The following is a 21772-nucleotide window of genomic DNA, read 5'->3' as shown; positions in this document are numbered from 1 at the left end:
GATGTTGAAAGATAGATGATAATGAATTCTAATGAAATGCAGAAATGTGTGTATTTTTCTATTAAAAGTAAATGACTAGATTGTATAGCAGAGTATGTGCTAATAATGACAATATGGTGAATGAATCAAAAGTGTATTGCATATTTTGTGTGCGGCTTTTTAGTATTGGTTAACCACAGAATGTGCTCTGTGGGTCGCTGGTGAATGTAAAGAAAATGAAGACAAAAGATGGGCAAAAACAACGGTGGTGTTTATTTATATAGTTTTTCTTACATCAGCATTGCTTCTTTTTGGTTATCATATAAATAGTATTTTCATAATTTCACCATTGTTTGAGACAGTGGAACATTTGTATTAATAAGCTGTTGTGTCGTAGCTAATATTACCTTTAGGGGTCCCACACTATTTGCTCACAGTTCCAATCCCCCCCCCCTCCTACTCTACACTTACACTATTATAGGAGGTGCGTGTATGCTTAGATTTTCATTCATTGTTGCAAAGTGTCAAATCGTATTATACATTCGCTGCAAGAAGGGAGATCTGGGCATTTCCAGTAATTGGCTACCAAGCATCCGACTGAATTTAGAATTTGTAGAGCTAAATTTCTCAGAGTGTTTGTCCAGACCTTCAACGATAAACACAGAAGGAAAGACCAGGGAATAAATGTATCAAAATGAGATTCTGACAAATGGACGCAGATTGCAGCGGCATCAGAGCCTGAGGGTGACCCTCTCCTATTGTCTGAAGCCCCTGGAATTCCTCTTGATAAGATCATGAGTAGTGGTGATGATGAAACACTATAATAGCTTCTGTTTTTAAGAGCGGTAGAGGGGAGGAGGAAGTGACGATGGGGGACTTGCCAATGAGTTATTCTTTTTGGAAGGTCCCTGGATGCTGTGTGGTGTGTGGGCCATGGTTTTTTTTTTGTTGTTGTTTTTTTTTTTTGTTGTTTTTTTTTTTTTGGGGGGGGGGGATTCTGGTTAAAACTGAAAGCCACAATCCCTGATAATTATACATAAGGAATAAAGGAATGGGATTTATACTCTTTCACGATATTAATAGTGATGGTAAATTTCCGTTTCATAAAGCATACCACCATTCATTTTCCCTAACCAAACTACATAAAGAGTCATCTGCTCTTATTAAAGAGGAATCGGTCTCATGTGAAGGTGGAAATCTCACTACTTTATACTCGCAGAGATCATATACAATATACATCTACGCGTGTTAAGGAGGAACCTGTATCACGTGAAGAAGGAAATCTCCCACACACTGACATTTATACACCCACAAATCATACACAGTTTATATTTACTGTTATTGAAGTGAAATCGGAATCTTCTTTCACTGGAGAACAAAGTTTTAATAACCTCAGGTATGTTCGTTGTCAGAGGAAAAATGTGAATGATCACAGTGTAGACAAATCTAGGTCGTGTTCTGATATGTGGGAAGTGTTTTACTACGAAAATAATCTTTCTTATACATCAGAGGATTCACACAGGAGAGAAACCATATTCTTACTCTGAATGTGTGAAATGCTTTACAATGAATTGGAAACTTCTTAGCCATCACAGATGTTACACAGTATGTAAAAAACCTTTACCACACTCTTGCTCTGAGTGTGGTAAATATTTTTCCTTTAAATCAAATCCTGTTGAACATCAAACAATTCATACAGGAGTTAAAATTTATTCTTGCTCTAAATGTGGGAAATGTTTTAATCAGGAATCAAACATTGTTACACATCAGAAAATTCAGAGGCGGAAAGCCATATTGTTGTTCTGAGTGTGGGGAAGCTTTTAACTAGAAACATAACCTTTATATGCATCAGAGACTTCACACAGGAGAGAAACCATATTCTTGCTCTGAATCTGGGAAAGGTTTTACAAATAAAGCATCCGTAATTAAACATCAGAGAAGTCACAAGTGAAAGGCCATACATTTGCTCTGAGTGTGGGAAAAGTTTTAACCAAAAATCAAAATTTGTTCAAATTTTTTTCACATGAATATACCAATATTTGTGTTCTGAGTTGGGAAAATGTTAGACTATGACATTGCAGTGGCATACCTCATTCATGAGGTAGGAGAAAAGAGTGTCCTGGTCATGCGAAATCCGAAGGATTTTGCAATGAGCGGAACATTCCAGCCATCGTGGCGGTATTCACTTTAGGGGTGGAATACTGGGTTGCAAATTTTCTCTTGGACATTTTCAGTTGTGGCATCTGCCTCTTAGTCCAGACCTGCTAGGTCAGGTGTCTTTCTGCTCCAGAGTTTCTGGGCTGGCTTTCACAGTGTGCCTCTTGATGCCATGATCCTTAAGGCCTAGGGCTTCCCTGACAGTGTGGCTCAGATAATGCTCTGGACTAGGAAGCCAATTTTGGTCAGGAATTTTCTCATGGTATGGAAGACGTATACTTCCTGGTGCAAACGGAAGGGGTTTCTTTCTTTTCGTTTTGGCTTGTTTACATCTCTTCTTGCTAGAGGGTGATTTGAGACTTTTTTCCTTGAAGGTCCAGGTGCCTGCCTTCTTGGGTTTCCTTTGTGAAAAATGATATTTTTACTGGAACTACAGTCTTTAGAGCGTGATGCACGTGCAGGCTCCTTACATCATCCTGGTAGTGCTTTGGATCTTATTCTGGTACTGACAGTCTTGCAGCACTTTTCATTTTCGCATATTGGATTCTGAGTCCAATAGGGAAGACTGGATGCCCACACTTTATGCTCTTTGTTTATTTCTTGATCTCATTGTTAAGGTTCTTGTTCCAGTTGTTTGTTGTTCTCTCCTCACCCTTTTTGTTCTGTAGTTCTGGTTCTGTCCATGGATGTGAACTTGATATAAAAGTAGTCCTCCATGAGACCTGGTATTAATTGTATGTTTAATACAGTGAAAGCATCTCAGTAAATGCCTTCAACTGTTTTGTGCTGATCACTCTGTCATCAAAACAGCCTTGTGAATCCTTAATAATTACTTTATATACATGTATTAAACTGCTCTATATGGCATTAAATGTGCATGGAAAACCTGACCAAAAATAAAGAGAATATGAATTAACACATTTGTAATTTACTCACACATCATTATTCACGTAGGCGATAAGCCCAGTTCTTATATACTTGTGCAGAATGTGGGACATGTTTTACCTGTAGTTCACCTGTTTTTAGATTTCAGAGATTGCACATATTTATACTCCTAATGAGAAATGTTCTGTGAACAAACCCAAACTATGTATACATCAGAAAATCCACAGGTAGAAAATGTTTGTTATTATAGAGATATAGCTTAATGTCAAAGGTGTTCTCTGTCAAATATTAATACATTGAATAAAACTTTACATGTAAGTTGATTCATCTGCTATTCCTGATCTCATTTACGTGAGAAAAGCAAGTTCTGGCATATCAGTGTATACGTTATACGCTGTATACGGTTGTAAAGAAGCGTCTGTGCAAAATTGATGCACTGTGCAAGTTTCTCATATCTTGCACTTAAGGCCCCCCCAAGTGAAATGCAGTCTTGATCAGTTTGAGATCAGGTGATTGACTCAGCCATTGCAGAATATTCCACTTCTTGGCCTTACAATCTCCTGATTTGCCTTCACAGCATGTTTTGACTGCACATTGTAGGTTCACAGCAACAACTTCTAAATGCCACACTTGGAATCGACTCCAGACCATTTGCCTGCTTCATTCATAAAGAAATAACTATTAATTTTATTACTGTAACTTGAATATGTTTTAGTAAACGGCTAAAATAATAAAAATTGTATTGGTGTCCAAATATATATGGACCTAACTAGATACTGGGCAAACAATATATTTGTGGTAGGGTAAAGGAAATGTGCTCACCTGGAAAATTGGTGAGACGCCACTTTTACGAGGTCATTACTGTATTTACTTATTTTTTTATTGTGACATTAATCAAGGACCACGTCTCTACACTAATATCATATTATCTGCCACCTTTGCCCTATTCCCTCCCAACTTTTTCCACTCCCTCTTACCTACTGCATGCCCACCTCTAGCTCACCTTTTCAGTCTGTCTGCACTGGCAAATTTCCATCCTTGTTTAAACAACATGCTCATCTCACCAAACGATATAATTTCTGGACCCAGATTACTACCACAATAGGAACTGATACAGGATACCAGGATTATCTGAGAAGCATATAGCGCTGGATACTAGGATCTGCTGAATAGGAACGGATACGGGATACCAGGATTAGCTGAGAAGCATGTTAGTGCTGGATACTAGGATCTGCTGAATAGGAACGGATATGAGATACCAGGATTAGCTGAGAAGCATGTTAGTGCTGGATACTAGGATCTGCTGAATAGGAACGGATACGGGATACCAGGATTAGCTGAGAAGCATATAGCGCTGGATACTAGGATCTGCTGAATAGGAATGGATACGAGATACCAGGATTAGCTGAGAAGCATGTAGTGCTGGATACTAGGATCTGCTGAATAGGAACGGATACGGGATACCAGCATTTCCAGGAAATGTATAGAATAACAGAAGCCAAACTGTCCAGACTGACTGACTGAAGAGCTGGCACCATATTGCCTGAACAGGTGCCTTACATAGGAAGTGAAAAGCAATCGGCCAATGGCTGCACAGCTAAATCTATATAAGATGGGATGTCTCTACCTCTGGCATCTTCTCCAGTCCCACCTATCTACTGCTCTACTATCTTGTATAACCAACTGTCTTTGTTTATTTCTGTATGAATCTTCCAATGCTACCTAAAGTTCTATGTGTCCAAAACCACACTCGTAATGTTCCTCCTCGAGAGTCACCACCTCCCCTCACTTCTCCCTCACCATCAACAAGATAATTTCCTCAGTGTGCCGAGGTCTCTGCCTTGGGTGTTATCCTCTACTGTAACCTGTGTATTACTTCTCACATCCTGACTCTCCTGCAGTCCTGTTGCCTCCACCTTGTAAATATTGTTAGATTACAATCTTCTTACCTAAGATGCAACCAAAACTATCCATTCCCTCCTCATTTCCCACATCTACAACTGCAACCTCCTCCTATATGGCATTCCCCTCACCCATCTGTCCTTGCTTCAATCCATCCTAAACGCCGCAGTAGAATTAATCTTAACTTTCTCATGCACACAGATTTATGAGTATCTGTATGTGTCTGTGCCTCAGTTTGCAATCGATTTTAGATTGTCTATACTGTATATGCTCCATATTTTATTCTGTCCTGATTTATTATTTTTATGTTCAATACTGGATTAAGCACTGTGTTTTCAAGACTGAATACTCACTGCTTGTAACACTTAGGGCCATATTCAATTGTTGGCGGTTTCCGCCGTGGAAAAACTATTACCGTTATTACGGTAATACTAAGCCAGCGAGAAAAGTACCATACTTTAGGCAGTAACACCAACAATTGAATATGCCCCTTAAGGTCTCATTTATAGTAGGTCACAATTTTTGCATGCCGAGCGTAACATTTTTGTCCTCAAAATTTTGAGTTGCACTTATCTAAGATATGTGCAAGAATGTGTTTACAGTAAAATATATTTTATTACCCCACACCCACCACCACAGGGGTGTGAGCAGAGTTACCACTGGGAAGGGGCCCCCGCTTTTTGGTTTGCAGACCCCATCTTCCTAGGGCACTGTTTCCCAAACCCAGTCTTCAGGTACCGCTAACAGTGCATGTTTTCCAGGTCACAAGTGAATAATTGGTACCACCTGTGGATCTTTCAAAATGTGTCAGTCAGTAGTGCATACACCTGTGCTCCAGCAAAGAGATATGGAAAACAAGCTCTGTTAGGGGTCCCTGAGGAATGGGTTTGTGGCCCAATGCTACCCTCTTCACGCTGGCTGGCCACCCACGGGGGCCTTCCTATGCCAGGGAAGTCTACCCAGTACCTTCTAGGATTCGTATAGTCACTCAGGCAAATACAGTTATAAAAATACAACAGTACATTTATTGTCATACAAACAACACTAGAATATTATGTACACACAGTAAATAAATGCCAGGCAGGTTTACCACATCATCTGTTCCCTTACCCCAATAGCTTAAGGAGTTATAGTCACCTGGCTGTCCAGACTTCACAACCCAAACATCTCTCTCAGCTGCATATATAGACTCTAGTAGAGAACGACAACTCAAAACTAGATCTTGCACTCTTCATCAATGAAATCATAGAATGAACACCCCCTCCCCCCAGGAGTGGCTCCTTATATATCAGGTTTAATTTCCACAGTCTTTCCCCTCCCTGGGCAAACCCCTGGGTCTATTCTTCTTAACCATTGGTCAGTGCTGGACTAGGGGAGGTTGGAGAGGGCAGTGAAGATGAGCTGTTCTTCCACATAACCTCCCCTGTTAGATGGCCCGTCTGGACTAGCCTGGTGAGAACAATGGACACTAATTAGTTTTCCCACTCCAGCACCTGGCAACCTGATCCCTACCCATAATCCCCCTGGCTTCACTTTAAAGACAATGAATAACCTTATTGCAAGTCATCAATATATAATTCACAATTTACATATTTACAATGAGCTACAATATCCCCTTAGCCACATGTAAATGGACAATGCAGCTGTAATCTGGTGAGCTGGGGAACAAAAGCAAGGGCTATAAAAAGTACTTTCTATAATCCACATTATGTGAGAAACGAGAAACAGAATGGTTAGCGTTATCACACTCGTTTCGTCACAACTGCCCTAGGGGACCCTCCAACCCCCGCCGCCTCTTCGCCACCTTCAGCACTCTCCTGGCCCCTCCCCCTCCTCCCAGACTGCTTTCGACTTCACCTCCTTTTTCTCCTCTAAAATTGAGGCCATCCCTTGCTCACCCCCCCCCACTCCTCCGTCCTCCCCCCTCAGCCACCTTTCCCTCTACTCCTTCCGCCCCACCTCGGGCGAGGAGGTCCACTCTCTCATCTCATCCTCCCCCCCCCCCCTCTACCTGTCCCCTGGATCCCATCCCCTCCCACCTTCTTCGCTTCCTTTCCCCCACCACCTGCTCCCACCTCGCCCACCTCTTTAATCTTTCCCTCTCTTCCGGCATCTTCCCCTCCTCCTTCAAACATGCTCTTGTTCCCCCATTCTTAAGAAACCTAACCTTGACCCCACCTCTCCCTCCAACTATCGACCCATATCTCTCCTCCCCTTTGCCTCCAAAATTCTCGAAAGGCTCGTCTGCAGCCGTCTCTCCTCCTACCTTTCTGAACATTCCCTCCTTGATCCTCTCCAGTCTGGATACCGCCCCCTTCACTCCATTAAAACTGCCCTGGCTAAAGTCACCAATGACTTCCTCTCTGCTAAAGCCAGGGGCCACTTCTCCCTTCTCATCCTCCTCGACCTCTCTGCAGCCTTCGACACCGTCGACCACCCCCTCCTCCTCCACACCCTCCAGTCCTTTGGCCTCTCCGGCCCAGTCTTGTCCTGGTTCACCTCTTACCTTGCTGATCGTTCCTTCTCCGTCACCACCTCTGGGTCTCTCTCCCCCTCGTCCACCCTTCAGGGCTCTGTCCTGGGACCCTTACTCTTCTCTCTATACACCTCTTCCTGGGTGAACTCATCAGCTCCTACTGCCTCAACTACCACCTCTACGCCGACGACACTCAACTATACCTCTCCTCTCCTGATCTCTCTCCCTCCCTCCTCTCTAGAGTGTCCGCCTGCCTCTCTGCCATCTCCTCCTGGATGTCCTCTCGATTCCTCAAACTTAACCTCGCCAAAACTGAACTCATAGTCTTTCCTGTCTCACACCTCGCCCCCTTCCGACCTCTCTATCACTGTCGACAACACCTCTATCTCCCCTGTCCCCCAACTTCGCTGCCTCGGTGTCATCCTCGACTCCTCTCTCTCCTTTGGCCCCTACATTCTCTCTTGCTACTGTTACCTCCTCCTCACTGGCCTCCCCCAATCTCATCTCGCTCCCCTTCGTTCTGTACTTAACGCAGCCGCTAGGCTCATCTTCCTTTCTCACCGCTCCTCGTCTGTCTCCCCCCTCTACCAATCCCTTCACTGGCTCCCCTTCCCCTACAGAATCCTCTTCAAGCTCCTCACTCTTACATACAAGGCCTTTGCCAACTCCACTGCACCCTACATCTCCTCCCTCCTCTCTATTCATGCTCCATCCCGTCCCCTCCGATCTGCCAATGACCGTCGCCTCTCTTCCCCCCTTACCACCTCCTCCCATGCGCATATCCAAGACTTCGCCCGCGCTGCCTCCCTCCACTGGAACAAGCTCCCTCCCTCCATCAGAACTTGCCCTAATCTGTCCTGTTTCAAATGGGCTTTAAAAACCCACCTTTTTCTTAAACCCTTTCGGTCTCCCACTTAACTTCCTACCTTTTCTTCTGCCTCTTCCTCTCACTCCCCTTCCCTCATAGTTATCCTCCGTTCCTCCTTCTCTCCCTCCCTCCCCCGTGTCTCTCTTGTCTGTCTACCCCGCCCCTTAGATTGTACGCTCCTTTGAGCAGGGTCATCTCTCTTCCTGTCTCCACCACTTTTAACTCTGCTCTCCAGTTATCAGCCCTACTCCTCGAGGACCCTCTAACCCCCGTCCCCCCTCGCTCCCTCCTCTTCCTCTGGGAGTTTCCTTGTCACCCGTGCCCTCCCTCCTGGGATCCGTCGAATGCGGACTCTCCCCTCCCCCTACCCTAGCGTTGAGCTCATTGAGTTACTGTGATTATTGTTTACTGTACTGTGCTGTCTCACCTTGTATTGTAATTTTGTTTGTCCCTGTACGGCGCCACGGACACCTAGTGGCGCCCTATAAATAAAAATTAATAATAATAAAAATTAATAATAATAATAGGGGATCCAGCCACCGTACTGACCAGCCTAGGGTTGGTTGTGATTAGCTGCGGGTTCCCCTGCTATAGTGCCACCAGTCTAGTGCTGGTACTAGTAGAATCTGGCCCAAGTTTGAATGTGTTTTGGAGGGAGAAAGGGAAAGCCTTTTCTTTGTTGATTTTTTTTTTTATGTATGAACTGTTTTGTGCCGGCGGGTCCGGTGGCTGTATTGCCGCTAGGTCCACCAATATTGCACTTAGACTGTCGACATTGTGACTGTCGATTTTGCTACCTGTCGACAGTCCCAATGTCCACATTTTAACCAAGTCGACACACAAGCTGTCGAGTGGCAGGCTGTCACCCTTTTGGTGTCAACAGTCTGACTGTCAACAGATTCACCGTCGCCAGAATGACTACAGCCCATATTTTATGTATATTCTTTGATGAAATAGACCATTTGTTGGACTTATCACGTCTTATGACCAATAACTTATTTAGAACAGGGTTTTGAAATCCACTGGTTGGTTAACACCTGTATTGCCAAACCAGACTGCCTGTTTGTTTTGTTATAGATGCTGTAGGTGAAAGCTCTTATTGTGTATTCAGCATGGTGGATATTGGTAAATGTGTGATAGGGCTTATTCTAAACCAATCTGATAGTGGGTGTCCCTCTGTGCTTACATTATTATGATGGGGCACTTGTAAATGACTAAATAGCCATCTAAGATCTGTTGATGTAGTGCATTTGACCATATTGGGTCTAATTCATTAGCGGACGTATCTGCAGATTTTGTGCGTATTGTGCGTAAAACCACTGCACATGCCCAGAACTTGGGAGTTGCATGCGAAAAAGACTGATATACGGACGCACAGGCAAGCAAAGTACTTGTAAAAATGAGCTCAAGGACCACTTACGACACCGTACGTCTTTGGGAGGAAAAAGGGGCGTGCGATGGGCGGGCACCACTGGGAAATACTCCAAAAGTAGGCGTTTACCTCAGGATGTGTTTGATTAATACTCTGCTGCACACAACAATTTTTAAGTAATACCACACGTAACATTTGCACAAGCTCGGTGTCATGTCTAAGTACAAGGTGATAGTGGTAGTGCTGGATAAACACAGCTCTGTCACACTCGGCATGTGATAACACAGCCAACCATACACCTGCATTCACTTCTCTCATAAAAAAAACATTGGAAAAGATTTACTGATAAACATTTGCAATTGTCGGGAGTTTAAAGTGGTTGTTGTGATAAATTTTACATATATATATATATATATATATATATATATATATATATATATATATATATATATATAGCAAATTCATTTATTTACCTGTTTTTTTTCTCTTGAGATGTACGCCTTATACAGTGTTTTTTTTAAATGACCAAACTGTATTGAATCTGAGAAGTGTTTGGTGGCTATGGGGGTGTGTGTGTGTGTGTGTGTGTGTGTATGTATATATATATATATATATATATATATATATATATATATCCACCAAAAAGTATTAGTTCTGTGGCTACTACTGTGTTTAGCATACCATGAACCTTTGCAGAGAGTTGCAAGTTATGTCACACTTCCCACCTCTGCTGATCCCGGCAAAAGAGTATACAAAGTAGACAAAGCGAAGTAATATATGTTGCCAATATGATCTAAGTTTGCAAATCTATTGTTTTTCTTTCTTTTTTTTTTTCTTTACAGCTCAAGAAGACAGCCATATTTTGTCCGCAACAGCAGAAGAGCCCACTCGCCCAGTTGAAAATCCCCCATCCCTACCGTATATTTTAAAAAACATAAAAAAATATCAAAGAAAATTAAAAAAATATGTGAAGTTGTTAGAAAAATATTATTCCCAATAATTTGTTTTCCTTTATTTAGGTTGTTTAGCTAATAAAAAAAAATTGTTACATACATTGGTGTGAGTGTTCTTTATACAAATAAATGGAAATGTGTTCATGTAAATTTGGCCTATAATAAAGGGACATTTTGAACATAAATTAGTATTAAATATACATTTGTCCCTTTCTACCAGGTTTTAAGTCCCTAAATTTATTAGCAGTATTACTACAGGCACAAGCAAACTCCATGGCTGCAGAGCCATGCTGGGACCTATACAGAAAGAAACATTTAAATACAATACAAACAAGTGTAAACATCATCTTTCATGTCAAAAATGACACACACATTATTGGTCACCTACATAATATTGTGATTCAAATAAAACAAAAACCCCGGTAGATGATGCAAACTTAGCTCCCCTGCAAAGTAAGCTTTTTGTTACATCATTTATATTATTTAAAATGTATGTTATTATACATTGAAATTTATAAAAAATACTTCAGTTAAGTAGATTTTGTGTTTGATAAATAAGGAGTCACCTTAACTCAATGTTTAAGTTTAATGTGCAGGACAGTTAAGTATTACTATTAATTATTATTAATTTATATTTCTATAGTAATCTCTATTATATAATGTAAAACACAATAATGTGGTATGTACCCAAGAATGGTTCTGCACAGTACACTCATAATAATTATTACAAAATAAACTCGGGTCATCTCAACACTAAGCAAGTCAACGGAACTGATTTATTTGTATACAGATTTTTCATAGAGTATTTAAAATTCATAGCCCATGCTGCCCACAGCGCGTGGTTTCCGCGATCGACTGCAGATGTCTGCTACGTCACTTTTTACGTAACGTACCTGACTTGCGACCGTATCTTGGTACGTATCTTGAGATCTGTTGCTTGATGAATTTGGCTGTATGTTGTTTGCGCTCATATGCGTATAATAACTACATAGCCAAAAGTATGAGATCATCTGAACATCACATCCATAAGAGCTTGTTGAACATCTGATTCCTAACACATGGGCATTAAAATGGAGTTGGTCTACCCTTTGGTGATATAACAGTATTCACTCGTCTGGGAAGTTTTTACAATAAATTTTGGAATGTGACTGATTTGCATCCATTCATCAACAAGAGCATTAGTGAGGTCGGTGATGAGGCCCGGCTCGCAGGTGGCTTTCCAATACGTCCCAAAGGTATCCGATCAGGTTGAGGTCAGGGCTCTGTGTGGGCCAGTGAAGTTCTTCCACACCAAACACGGTAAACCTTTTTTTGATGGACCTCGCTTTATGCATTGTCATGCAGTCCTGTTTCACAACAGGAAAGGGTCTTCCTCAAACTGTTGTCACACATTTAGAAGCGCACAATTCTCTAGAATGTCATTGTATATTGTAGCATTAACATTTCCTTTCATTGGAAATAAGGGTCCCAGGCCAAACCATTGTTCCTCCTCCACCAGCTCACCCGCTCGCTCCTTCCTGCCTGCATCCCGGCTGTCATGACAACTGCCGGGATGTCACTTCCAGGACCTCTGTTTATTTTTTATCTTTTTCATTTATTTATATAGCGCCACTAATTCCGCAGTCCCTGCCCCATTGGAGCTTCCAGCCTAAATTCCCTAACACACACACACACAGACAGACCCACACGCTGAGACACACACACACAGACAGACTAGGGTCAATTTGTTTGCAGCCAATTAACTACCAGTATGTTTTTGGAGTGTGGGAGGAAACCGGAGCACCCGGAGGAAACCCACGCAAACATGGGGAGAACATACAAACTCCACACAGATAAGGCCATGGTCGGGAATTGAACTCGTGACCCCAGTGCTGTAAGGCAGAAGTGCTAACCACTTGCCACCGTGCTGTCCCTGCCGTTACAATTTAAAGTATACATAATATATGGCACCTGCTGTCTAAATATAATAATATAACATATAATAGGCAATAACAATTCCATCATGATAAAAAAAATTGTGAAGCAAAGAGGAAAATGGTACAAAAGTATATTTTTTCATGATTATTTTCCTAAATTTCCCTAAGGCACCCCTGGTAGTATATCCTAAAATGTTACATATGGTTTGTATACTATCATCATCATCATCAACATTTATTTATATAGCGGCAGCAGATTCCGTAGCGCTCTACAATTGGGAACAAACAGTAATGAAACAATACTGGATAATACATACTGTTACGAGCCGCGGCGGTACTCACAGCCGCTGCGGCTCTCTTCCAGTGCCCTCTAGCGTCCCGGCCGTCACCTTGACGACCGGGACATCACTTCCGGGCAGGACCCGACCGTTGCTAAGGTAATGGTCGGACGCTTCTTGTGTAGGAAGCCGGTCGCGTGCGTGCAAATAAGTCCCAGACTGTGGGCTGATTAATGTGCAATCCAAACCGGCCTGTGTGTGATTTCAGGGATGAACCAATTGGTTGGTCTAAGTATTTAAGGCAGGGAGGGCTTAGCCTCCCTACCGGTTGTAGCGTTTCTGTCCCAGTCTTACTGACATGCTCCTGTTTGCTGTACCCTCTCCTGTGGATACTCTGTTGGATTTCCTGTGTATGACCCCTACTTGGATTTTGGACTCTGCCTGTTTGCTTGTAACCCTGACCCTTTTGGCCTGTACCTTGGACCTTGCTACTTTGCCTGTGACCCCGACCTCTGACGTGTTTACTGACTACCCTGCTTGCCTGTGACCCTTGACCTTGGCTATTATTTTGACCACCCGCTGCTTTCTACCAGTCATCTGGTTGGCCGCTGTGGTCCTGTATTACCAACCCACACTACATCTGGAGCTAAGTCCTGGGGGCATCTGAGTACCGGTGAGCACATCAAGCTCTAAGGGAAAGGCGGCGGCTATAGGTGAAGACCTCCGTCATCTAGTTCTGTGGGTTGGTGATCAGGCCAGCAGCCTAACACATACGTAGAGATAAGAAGTCCCTGCTCGCAAGCTTACAATCTATAGGATATACACCACTGTGATGATACCGGGCTTAATGTAACCCTCTGCACCACACAGCTGGCCTACCTGGTAGCTATCCAAGGTTCAAAATCACCCAGGCAAATATCCAAAATAAATAAGTTTATTTTACAAAATGGTAGCACCAAACAGCAATAAACATCTTTAAATAATAACCGCAGAAAATAACTCTACAGTCTGGCACAGACAACATACAGGGTATAATGAAAACACCTCACCAGTATCCTAGCCACTCTCAGGGACTGCTGTCCATCCATTCAAGCTTATCCTCATCTCTCCTTTGAGGCTACCAGCAAGGTAGTGGTCCTGAGTCACTGTCACTCCCAAGACCTGGACAGGTAGATCAGGGCAAAGGAAGTACTCCAGGGACCGATTGTCTCTTTCCTGTCATGGGCAGAGATCCATATCTCAATGCCAGCCTGACTTCAGCTATCACTCGGTAGTGAATGCCAATTTGCTGTTCTCTAGAGCTCTCTTAAGTGCAAGAATAACCTCCTCAGTTATTTCAGGACCTCCCTGATCGGTTCTTTTCTGTTTACCTTTTCACAGGTAAACATAGAGACCAAGGGATAGCAGAGGAGCCACTCTTGATATAATTAAGGATAGGTATTGTTCCGTGGCTATACAGCACAGTTTGTTTAAACAGTAGAGATCACAATCCCGGGACCCAGCATCCTCCTCTCTCCTGCCGCTTGTCACTAAATGTCCAGCATGATGACGTCACGCCCAACATTCAGTGAGAAGCGAGGAGGGAGGATGCTGGCTCCTGGGCGCTGCCGGATTGGTAAGTTTTTTTTTATTGTTTTTTCTCTTCCTGGCCGCAGCACCCCTGTGACAGCACACACTTTGGGGACCGCTGGTATAAGGTATTTGGGCTGTATAAGTATTACAGTAATGTGGGATATAACAGTATAGATAATATATATTATTAGTATAAGGTATCTGGGCTGTATAAGTATTACAGTAATGTGGGATATAACAGTATAGGTAATATATATTATTAGTATAAGGTATTTGGGCTGTATAAGTATTACAGTAATGTGGGATATAACAGTATAGGTAATATATATTATTAGTATAAGGTATCTGGGCTGTATAAGTATTACAGTAATGTGGGATATAACAGTATAGGTAATATATATTATTAGTATAAGGTATCTGGGCTGTATAAGTATTACAGTAATGTGGGATATAACAGTATAGGTAATATATATTATTAGTATAAGGTATATGGGCTGTATAAGTATTACAGTAATGTGGGATATAACAGTATAGGTAATATATATTATTAGTATAAGGTATATGGGCTGTATAAGTATTACAGTAATGTGGGATATAACAGTAAAGGTAATATATATTATTAGTATAAGGTATCTGGGCTGTATAAGTATTACAGTAATGTGGAATATAACAGTATAGATAATATATATTATTAGTATAAGGTATCTGGGCTGTATAAGTATTACAGTAATGTGGGATATAACAGTATAGATAATATATATTATTAGTATAAGGTATCTGGGCTGTATAAGTATTACAGTAATGTGGGATATAACAGTATAGGTAATATATATTATTAGTATAAGGTATTTGGGCTGTATAAGTATTACAGTAATGTGGGATATAACAGTATAGGTAATATATATTATTAGTATAAGGTATCTGGGCTGTATAAGTATTACAGTAATGTGGGATATAACAGTATAGGTAATATATATTATTAGTATAAGGTATCTGGGCTGTATAAGTATTACAGTAATGTGGGATATAACAGTATAGGTAATATATATTATTAGTATAAGGTATATGGGCTGTATAAGTATTACAGTAATGTGGGATATAACAGTATAGGTAATATATATTATTAGTATAAGGTATATGGGCTGTATAAGTATTACAGTAATGTGGGATATAACAGTAAAGGTAATATATATTATTAGTATAAGGTATCTGGGCTGTATAAGTATTACAGTAATGTGGAATATAACAGTATAGATAATATATATTATTAGTATAAGGTATCTGGGCTGTATAAGTATTACAGTAATGTGGGATATAACAGTATAGATAATATATATTATTAGTATAAGGTATTTGGGCTATATAAGTATTACAGTAATGTGGAATATAACAGTATAGGTAATATATATTATTAGTATAAGGTATCTGGGCTGTATAAGTATTACAGTAATGTGGGATATAACAGTAAAGGTAATATATATTATTAGTATAAGGTATCTGGGCTGTATAAGTATTACAGTAATGTGGAATATAACAGTATAGGTAATATATATTATTAGTATAAGGTATCTGGGCTGTATAAGTATTACAGTAATGTGGGATATAACAGTATAGGTAATATATATTATTAGTATAAGGTATTTGGGCTGTAGAAATATGCTGGTAATGTCAGTATAAAGCTGTTATAATATGATGTCAGTGCTCCCTGCACCACATCTGTGTAAGAATAAAACAAACCACTCCGAGAAACCACGCCCACTGGCTAGCATAGACACGCCTCTTTTGAACAGCTGACTTCCTCAAACGATGAGGCTGCTCTGTCTACGGTTACACACAGCGGCGGCCATTTTGTCGAAGCCTTTGGAGCTCATAATACAACAGGGACAAGGCACAGACCGGAAGTACTTCCGGGTGAGAAGTGAGTGACATAAAGCGGAGACCTCGCGTTTATGTGTCTGGCAGCAGGTAATATTTATTATTACAGTACAGGTGGAGCAGACTCTGGTGCCGTGTTATTATTATACAGGGGGAGCAGACTCTGGTGCCGTGTTATTATTATACAGGTGGAGCAGACTCTGGTGCCGTGTTATTATTATACAGGGGGAGCAGACTCTGGTGCCGTGTTATTATTATACAGGTGGAGCAGACTCTGGTGCCATGTTATTATTATACAGGTGGAGCAGACTCTGGTGCCGTGTTATTATTATACAGGTGGAGAAGACTCTGGTGCCGTGTTATTATTATACAGGTGGAGAAGACTCTGGTGCCGTGTTACTATTATACAGGTGGAGCGGACTCGGGTGCCGTGTTATTATTATACAGGTGGAGCAGACTCTGGTGCCGTGTCATTATTATACAGGGGGAGCAGACTCTGGTGCCGTGTTATTGTTATACAGGTGGAGCAGACTCTGGTGCCGTGTTGTTATTATTATACAGGTGGAACAGACTCTGGTGCCGTATTATTATTATACAGGTGGAGAAGACTCTGGTGCCGTGTTACTATTATACAGATGGAGCGGACTCTGGTGCCGTGTTATTATTATACAGGGGGAGCAGATTCTGGTGCCGTGTTATTGTTATACAGGTGGAGCAGACTCTGGTGCCGTGTTATTGTTATACAGGTGGAGCAGACTCTGGTGCCGTGTTATTATTATACAGGTGGAGCAGACTCTGGTGCCGTGTTATTATTATACAGGTGGCGGAGACTCTGGTGCCGTGTTATTATTATACAGGTGGAGCAGACTCTGGTGCCGTGTTATTATTATACAGGTGGAGCAGACTCTGGTGCCGTGTTATTATACAGGTGAAGCAGAATCCGGTGACCTGGGTAAGGGTCACTATGTGATGTCTCCTCTATGTAAGCTCCTGTAGGGATATTAGTGATGAATCATCTCTATTTGTTAGGTGAGGGGCCTCCTGACATCTCCATACTCATGGAGTGTATTATATGTTATAGTATATTATATGTTCCTTCCCTGTCATTGTCCTATTCCTACATGTATACGGTCACATATATATATTTTCCAGGAGGACTGTTCTGCTGTCTGGCTGGTTTTAATATAATTTAATAATATATAATCTTTTTCTCTTACTGTCCTGTTCTAACATAACATGCACACTCTGGCATAAACTATATACTTTATATAGTTTATGCCAGAGTGTGCATGTTATGTTAGAACAGGACAGTAAGAGAAATATGATTATTATATCTTAAATGTAATGCTGTAATATGCATGGTGTGACAAAGTAAATCCTGTTAATATCGATCCATTATGTACATTGTACAGAACATTCAGCACATACCCATCTTAATAATAATACCGCATAATGCGTCCGTATAATGACTGGTATAACTGCATATAGCTTCATATAAGTGAGCCTCTTACTTCTATTTCTGTAACTTTTTGTCTTTACTACTATCCCATCTACAAGGCAGAGTCTATATCACCTGATTGTCACATGGAGGATGGACACGTACAGGAGTCACAAGACTGAGAATATTTTAAACATCACCTTGGAAATCATCTACCTGCTGACTGGAGAGGTGAGGGATTCTGGGAATATCTCGGTGACATCACTATTATCTCTATTAATAAATCATGAACCTAGCTGGAGATGTGAGGGATTCTGGGTAATGTTACGGTGACATCACTCATATGAACCTGACTGGAGAAGTGAGGGATTCTGGGAATATCTTGGTGACATTACTACATCTGTGAGCAGCAGAGGAAGTAACTAGACCAGGGCCCAGTAACAGTGGAATACAGTGAGGGCTTGTGATGATTAGTGGTGAAAGGAGAACTGGGGGGACTTGGAAGATAAAATGAAATAGGGAGTTTTTGTGATGAGAAGAGTCTAGTAATGTAACGTTGTATTTGTGAGATTGTACAGAATGGTAAAGGACCTCATTATGTGCATTTAATTTAATATAGATATTGATGGAATCCAAAGCTACAGAAGGACATGAACTCCCATAGTCTCTGCTGTGGAGATTGTATCACATAATATTGATGCTAAATTACAACAAATTGCTGTTAGACTGCAACATCAGATTTATCCTGAAAAGGGAACTATTCTGTAGTCTTCTTATTACCATTCTCACAAAGAATGGAGCTAACTCCAACCAGTGACCATCAGAGGCCACTTCTGCTTTCTTCATTTTAAGAAGGAATTTTTTTACTGCACTTGTCTTAACCCTTTTTAGAGGTGGATTCTCTCTACGTTGTGGGTAGGAGTGATATTATCTCAGTGCAACAACTCTGGGTTCTGTCATCATAATTTTACTTTTTGCAGCAAACCTCCCAAAGCCTTATCTGTGTATAATTCACAAGCAAAATCTTTCAGGACGATTTATTTAGTAGATTAAAAGTGTTGCGTTGTAAAAGAACACTCTTGGGTCAAAGCATTCAACGTTCATGCTCTTCTTTTGGTCATAATATGTAATGTAACACATTTTTTGTAACCAAAGAGCGCACAGTGGCCACCCATAAGATGTAGTTACAATAACGAACCTGTCTCTGTGTGTCTGACAACTGTCACGAGTGCACCCAGCTGATAGCAACTTTCCTTTAGTCGTTTCTTGTATTGAAGATCCTACTTAGATGCTCTCTGTGATATTTGAGCATGAGATCAGACACTTGCCCATGATGTCAGGCGCTTCTCTATTTAAACACACTGGGCCTGATTCATTAAGGAAAGTAAGGCAAATAAATAAGTAAGTTTTCTCCTGGACAAAACCATGTTACAATGCAAGAGGTGCAAATTAGTTTATTATTTTGCCTGTAAGGAATATACTGTCTGTTTTTTCATGTAGCACACCAATGCTTGATAGCTTATTTGTATACTGAAATTTAAAGTTGATCTAGGACATTCCCTACCCCAACTATAAATCTGTCCCCACATTTTAAATTTACCTCCCCACTCCAATGCAACATGGTTTTGCCAAGGTGCAAAGTTGCTCATTTTTTTGCTTTACTTTCCTTAATCACTCAGAGCCACTCAGTCTATTCTCTGGTGCTTGAACAATTGGTTGTGTTAGTGTTTGTTGTTCTCAAATATTAATATCTGACTTTCTGTAACATTAATTCATGAGAGTATGTGGTTACATCTGTGGCCATATTTGGAGGGTCTGTGACTCAGTGAAGGGGGTCTACTCTTTATGCTGAATTTTTCTCTCTTTAACACACAGGATTACACAGTAGTGAAGAAGAAATCTGATCAGTGTGTGATACCCAGTAGCCGTCCCCGTGTGTCAGGGGGATTGAGCAGGACCCAGAGCCCCATCACGGAGCCTCCACCTCACTCACTGATACATGAGAGAAACAATGACCAGAGGATTCTAGAACTCACCAACAAGATCATTCAGCTGCTGACTGGAGAGGTGACTGCTGGGAAAGGGACATTATACAGTAACACCAGGGATGTGTCTGGGTGATGACTGTATCATTGTGTGTGTCAGGTTCCTATAAGGTGTCAGGATGTCACTGAAGGACAGAAGGGTCTGTACAAGGACGTGATGATGGAGAACCGCCAGCCCCTCACATCAGTGGGTAAGATGAGACTTTAGTTCATTTTAAAGGAGAGAGCAGTTGTGATGGTCACCTATATACACATCATCTGATAATCCCATATAAACAATGTATTCAGTCACTGTGTGTTTCCTACAGATGGATCCAGTAACAGAGATTCCCCAGAGAGATGTCCGCATCCTCTATATTCACAGGATGACACAGCGGAAACTCACAATATCCTACAGGACTATCAGGTAGATGGAATTGAGGGTCTCACCAAATACTAAAATATCAAAGTGACTTTTGCCTATTTGATTTGTAGACTAGCTTTGTGGATCTTGTACATTAATAATATTTTGCTTACTCACAATTCATTAAAATCGGACATTATTGATGCTTGTTAGTTTTATTGTTTTGTGGGTAATTTAGGGTTATAATCTGATAGAAATTAAAGTAGAAGATACAGTCGGAGAAGAAGAGACGCATGTGAGGGGTGATCAGCAGTGTAAGGAGGAGGAAATCCCTACAGATATCAGCACAGGTGAGTAATAAACACTAAAGACAGAAAAGAGTTACATTCTCCTTTGTAAGACCCATCAGAATAATCATATGCACACAGGGCCTGATTCAGAGATAGGCGAACGCCCGTTTGTGTAGTGTATCATTATGACTGTCATTTATTGTAAAATAGAGAACAGTTATGAGGGCCAATTAGTGTGATGAAACAAGGTATTAATATCCCCTAAACCAGTCTGAACTTCGTTTCTCACACAGTGTGGAATATAAAAACATACTCTTTCTAGCCCTCTGGTTCCCCATATTTGTCAGTCATATTTAAACTTGTATATATTGTATTTGTAAGTAGTGAATGTCTGGCAGCATGATTTTCCCATCTTGTGTATACATGCAGACTAGCCCTTTGTTTCAACCTAGGCAAAATGATTATTGTCCACTATTTCCATATGAATGTACTTACCAGGGGTCTCATGTGTTAAGATGTTAAGATAGAGCTCTTTGTTTAATTAGAGAGGACTGCATTGTGTATTTAAATGTAACGTCTCTGGATTGTGATCGCTTCTGTTTAAACAAACTGCTGTATTACGAGGAGAACAATATCTGTTCCTAATTGTATCAAGATGAAATCATCTGCTATCTGTGAAAAGGTAAATACAGAAAAGGACCAATCAGGCAGACAGGTTCTGGAACTCCTGAGAAGGTCATTTCTACCTTTAAAAGTCTACTCCCGACAAAAGCATATGGCCATTCGCTAGCCAGTGATCGCTACAGTCGAACTGACCTAGTAGAATGAGCCTGTAAGGCCATCAAGAATCGGAGAACCCTTCGACAGATAAGCCTGATGAACAGTTGCCGTAATTCATCTACCTATTGTTTGTTTATTGGCTGTCCAGCCACACTTACGAGCATCCTACAACACTAAGAGAGCGTCAGTCTTCCTAACTGAAGCTATACGATCCACATAGATCCGTAAGGCTCTAACCACATCCAGAGGTATAACAGAACTCTGACTACTGGATGGAGAACTCTGAGACAAGAGACTCCAGAGGTTTGAACGGTGAATTTTGTAAAGCCGTTGACACCAAGTACCATGGTACTACTGGAGGAACAAAAGGTGGTTGAACATGAAGAACCCCCTGAAAAAATGTCTGAACATATGGTATCAGGGCCACCCTCCTTTGGAAATAAATAGACAAAGCCGAAACCTGAACCTGCAGGGATGTCAAACGTAGTCCTTTTTTGTCCAAACCTTCCTGCAGGAATTCTAGCACCCTAGCCAACTGGATGAAAGCAGTCTGTACTTGTTTTGTCTCACACCAACAGATATTTGTTTTTATCATCATCATCATTTATTTATATAGCGCCACTAATTACGCAGCGCTGTACAG

General features: G+C 41.2%; 1 protein-coding gene across 16 annotated transcripts in view; it reads left to right on the top strand.

The window, feature by feature from the left end:
- Positions 1-21772, top strand: part of LOC142159778 (uncharacterized) — a 627000-nt gene that overhangs the window by 424881 nt on the left and 180347 nt on the right. The window contains exons 1-5 of one of the 16 annotated variants that reach the window (XM_075214479.1): positions 16258-16323; positions 17791-17902; positions 19547-19738; positions 19817-19907; positions 20025-20122. The exons of 14 other annotated variants lie outside the window; for them this stretch is intronic. In XM_075214479.1, coding sequence (XP_075070580.1) covers positions 17825-17902; positions 19547-19738; positions 19817-19907; positions 20025-20122 — 459 coding nt within the window. In that variant the 5' untranslated portion in view covers positions 16258-16323; positions 17791-17824. Of the gene's footprint in view, positions 1-16257; positions 16324-16936; positions 17216-17790; positions 17903-19546; positions 19739-19816; positions 19908-20024; positions 20123-21772 lie in introns of those variants that run through there. One more of the 16 variants, XM_075214478.1, reaches the window with a different exon arrangement.

Source organism: Mixophyes fleayi, chromosome 6 (genome assembly GCF_038048845.1).
Source record: "Mixophyes fleayi isolate aMixFle1 chromosome 6, aMixFle1.hap1, whole genome shotgun sequence".
In the NCBI taxonomy this organism is placed as follows: domain Eukaryota; kingdom Metazoa; phylum Chordata; class Amphibia; order Anura; family Limnodynastidae; genus Mixophyes; species Mixophyes fleayi.
Note: the sequence above shows the minus strand (reverse complement) of the source record. Positions and strands in the feature narration are given on the sequence as shown.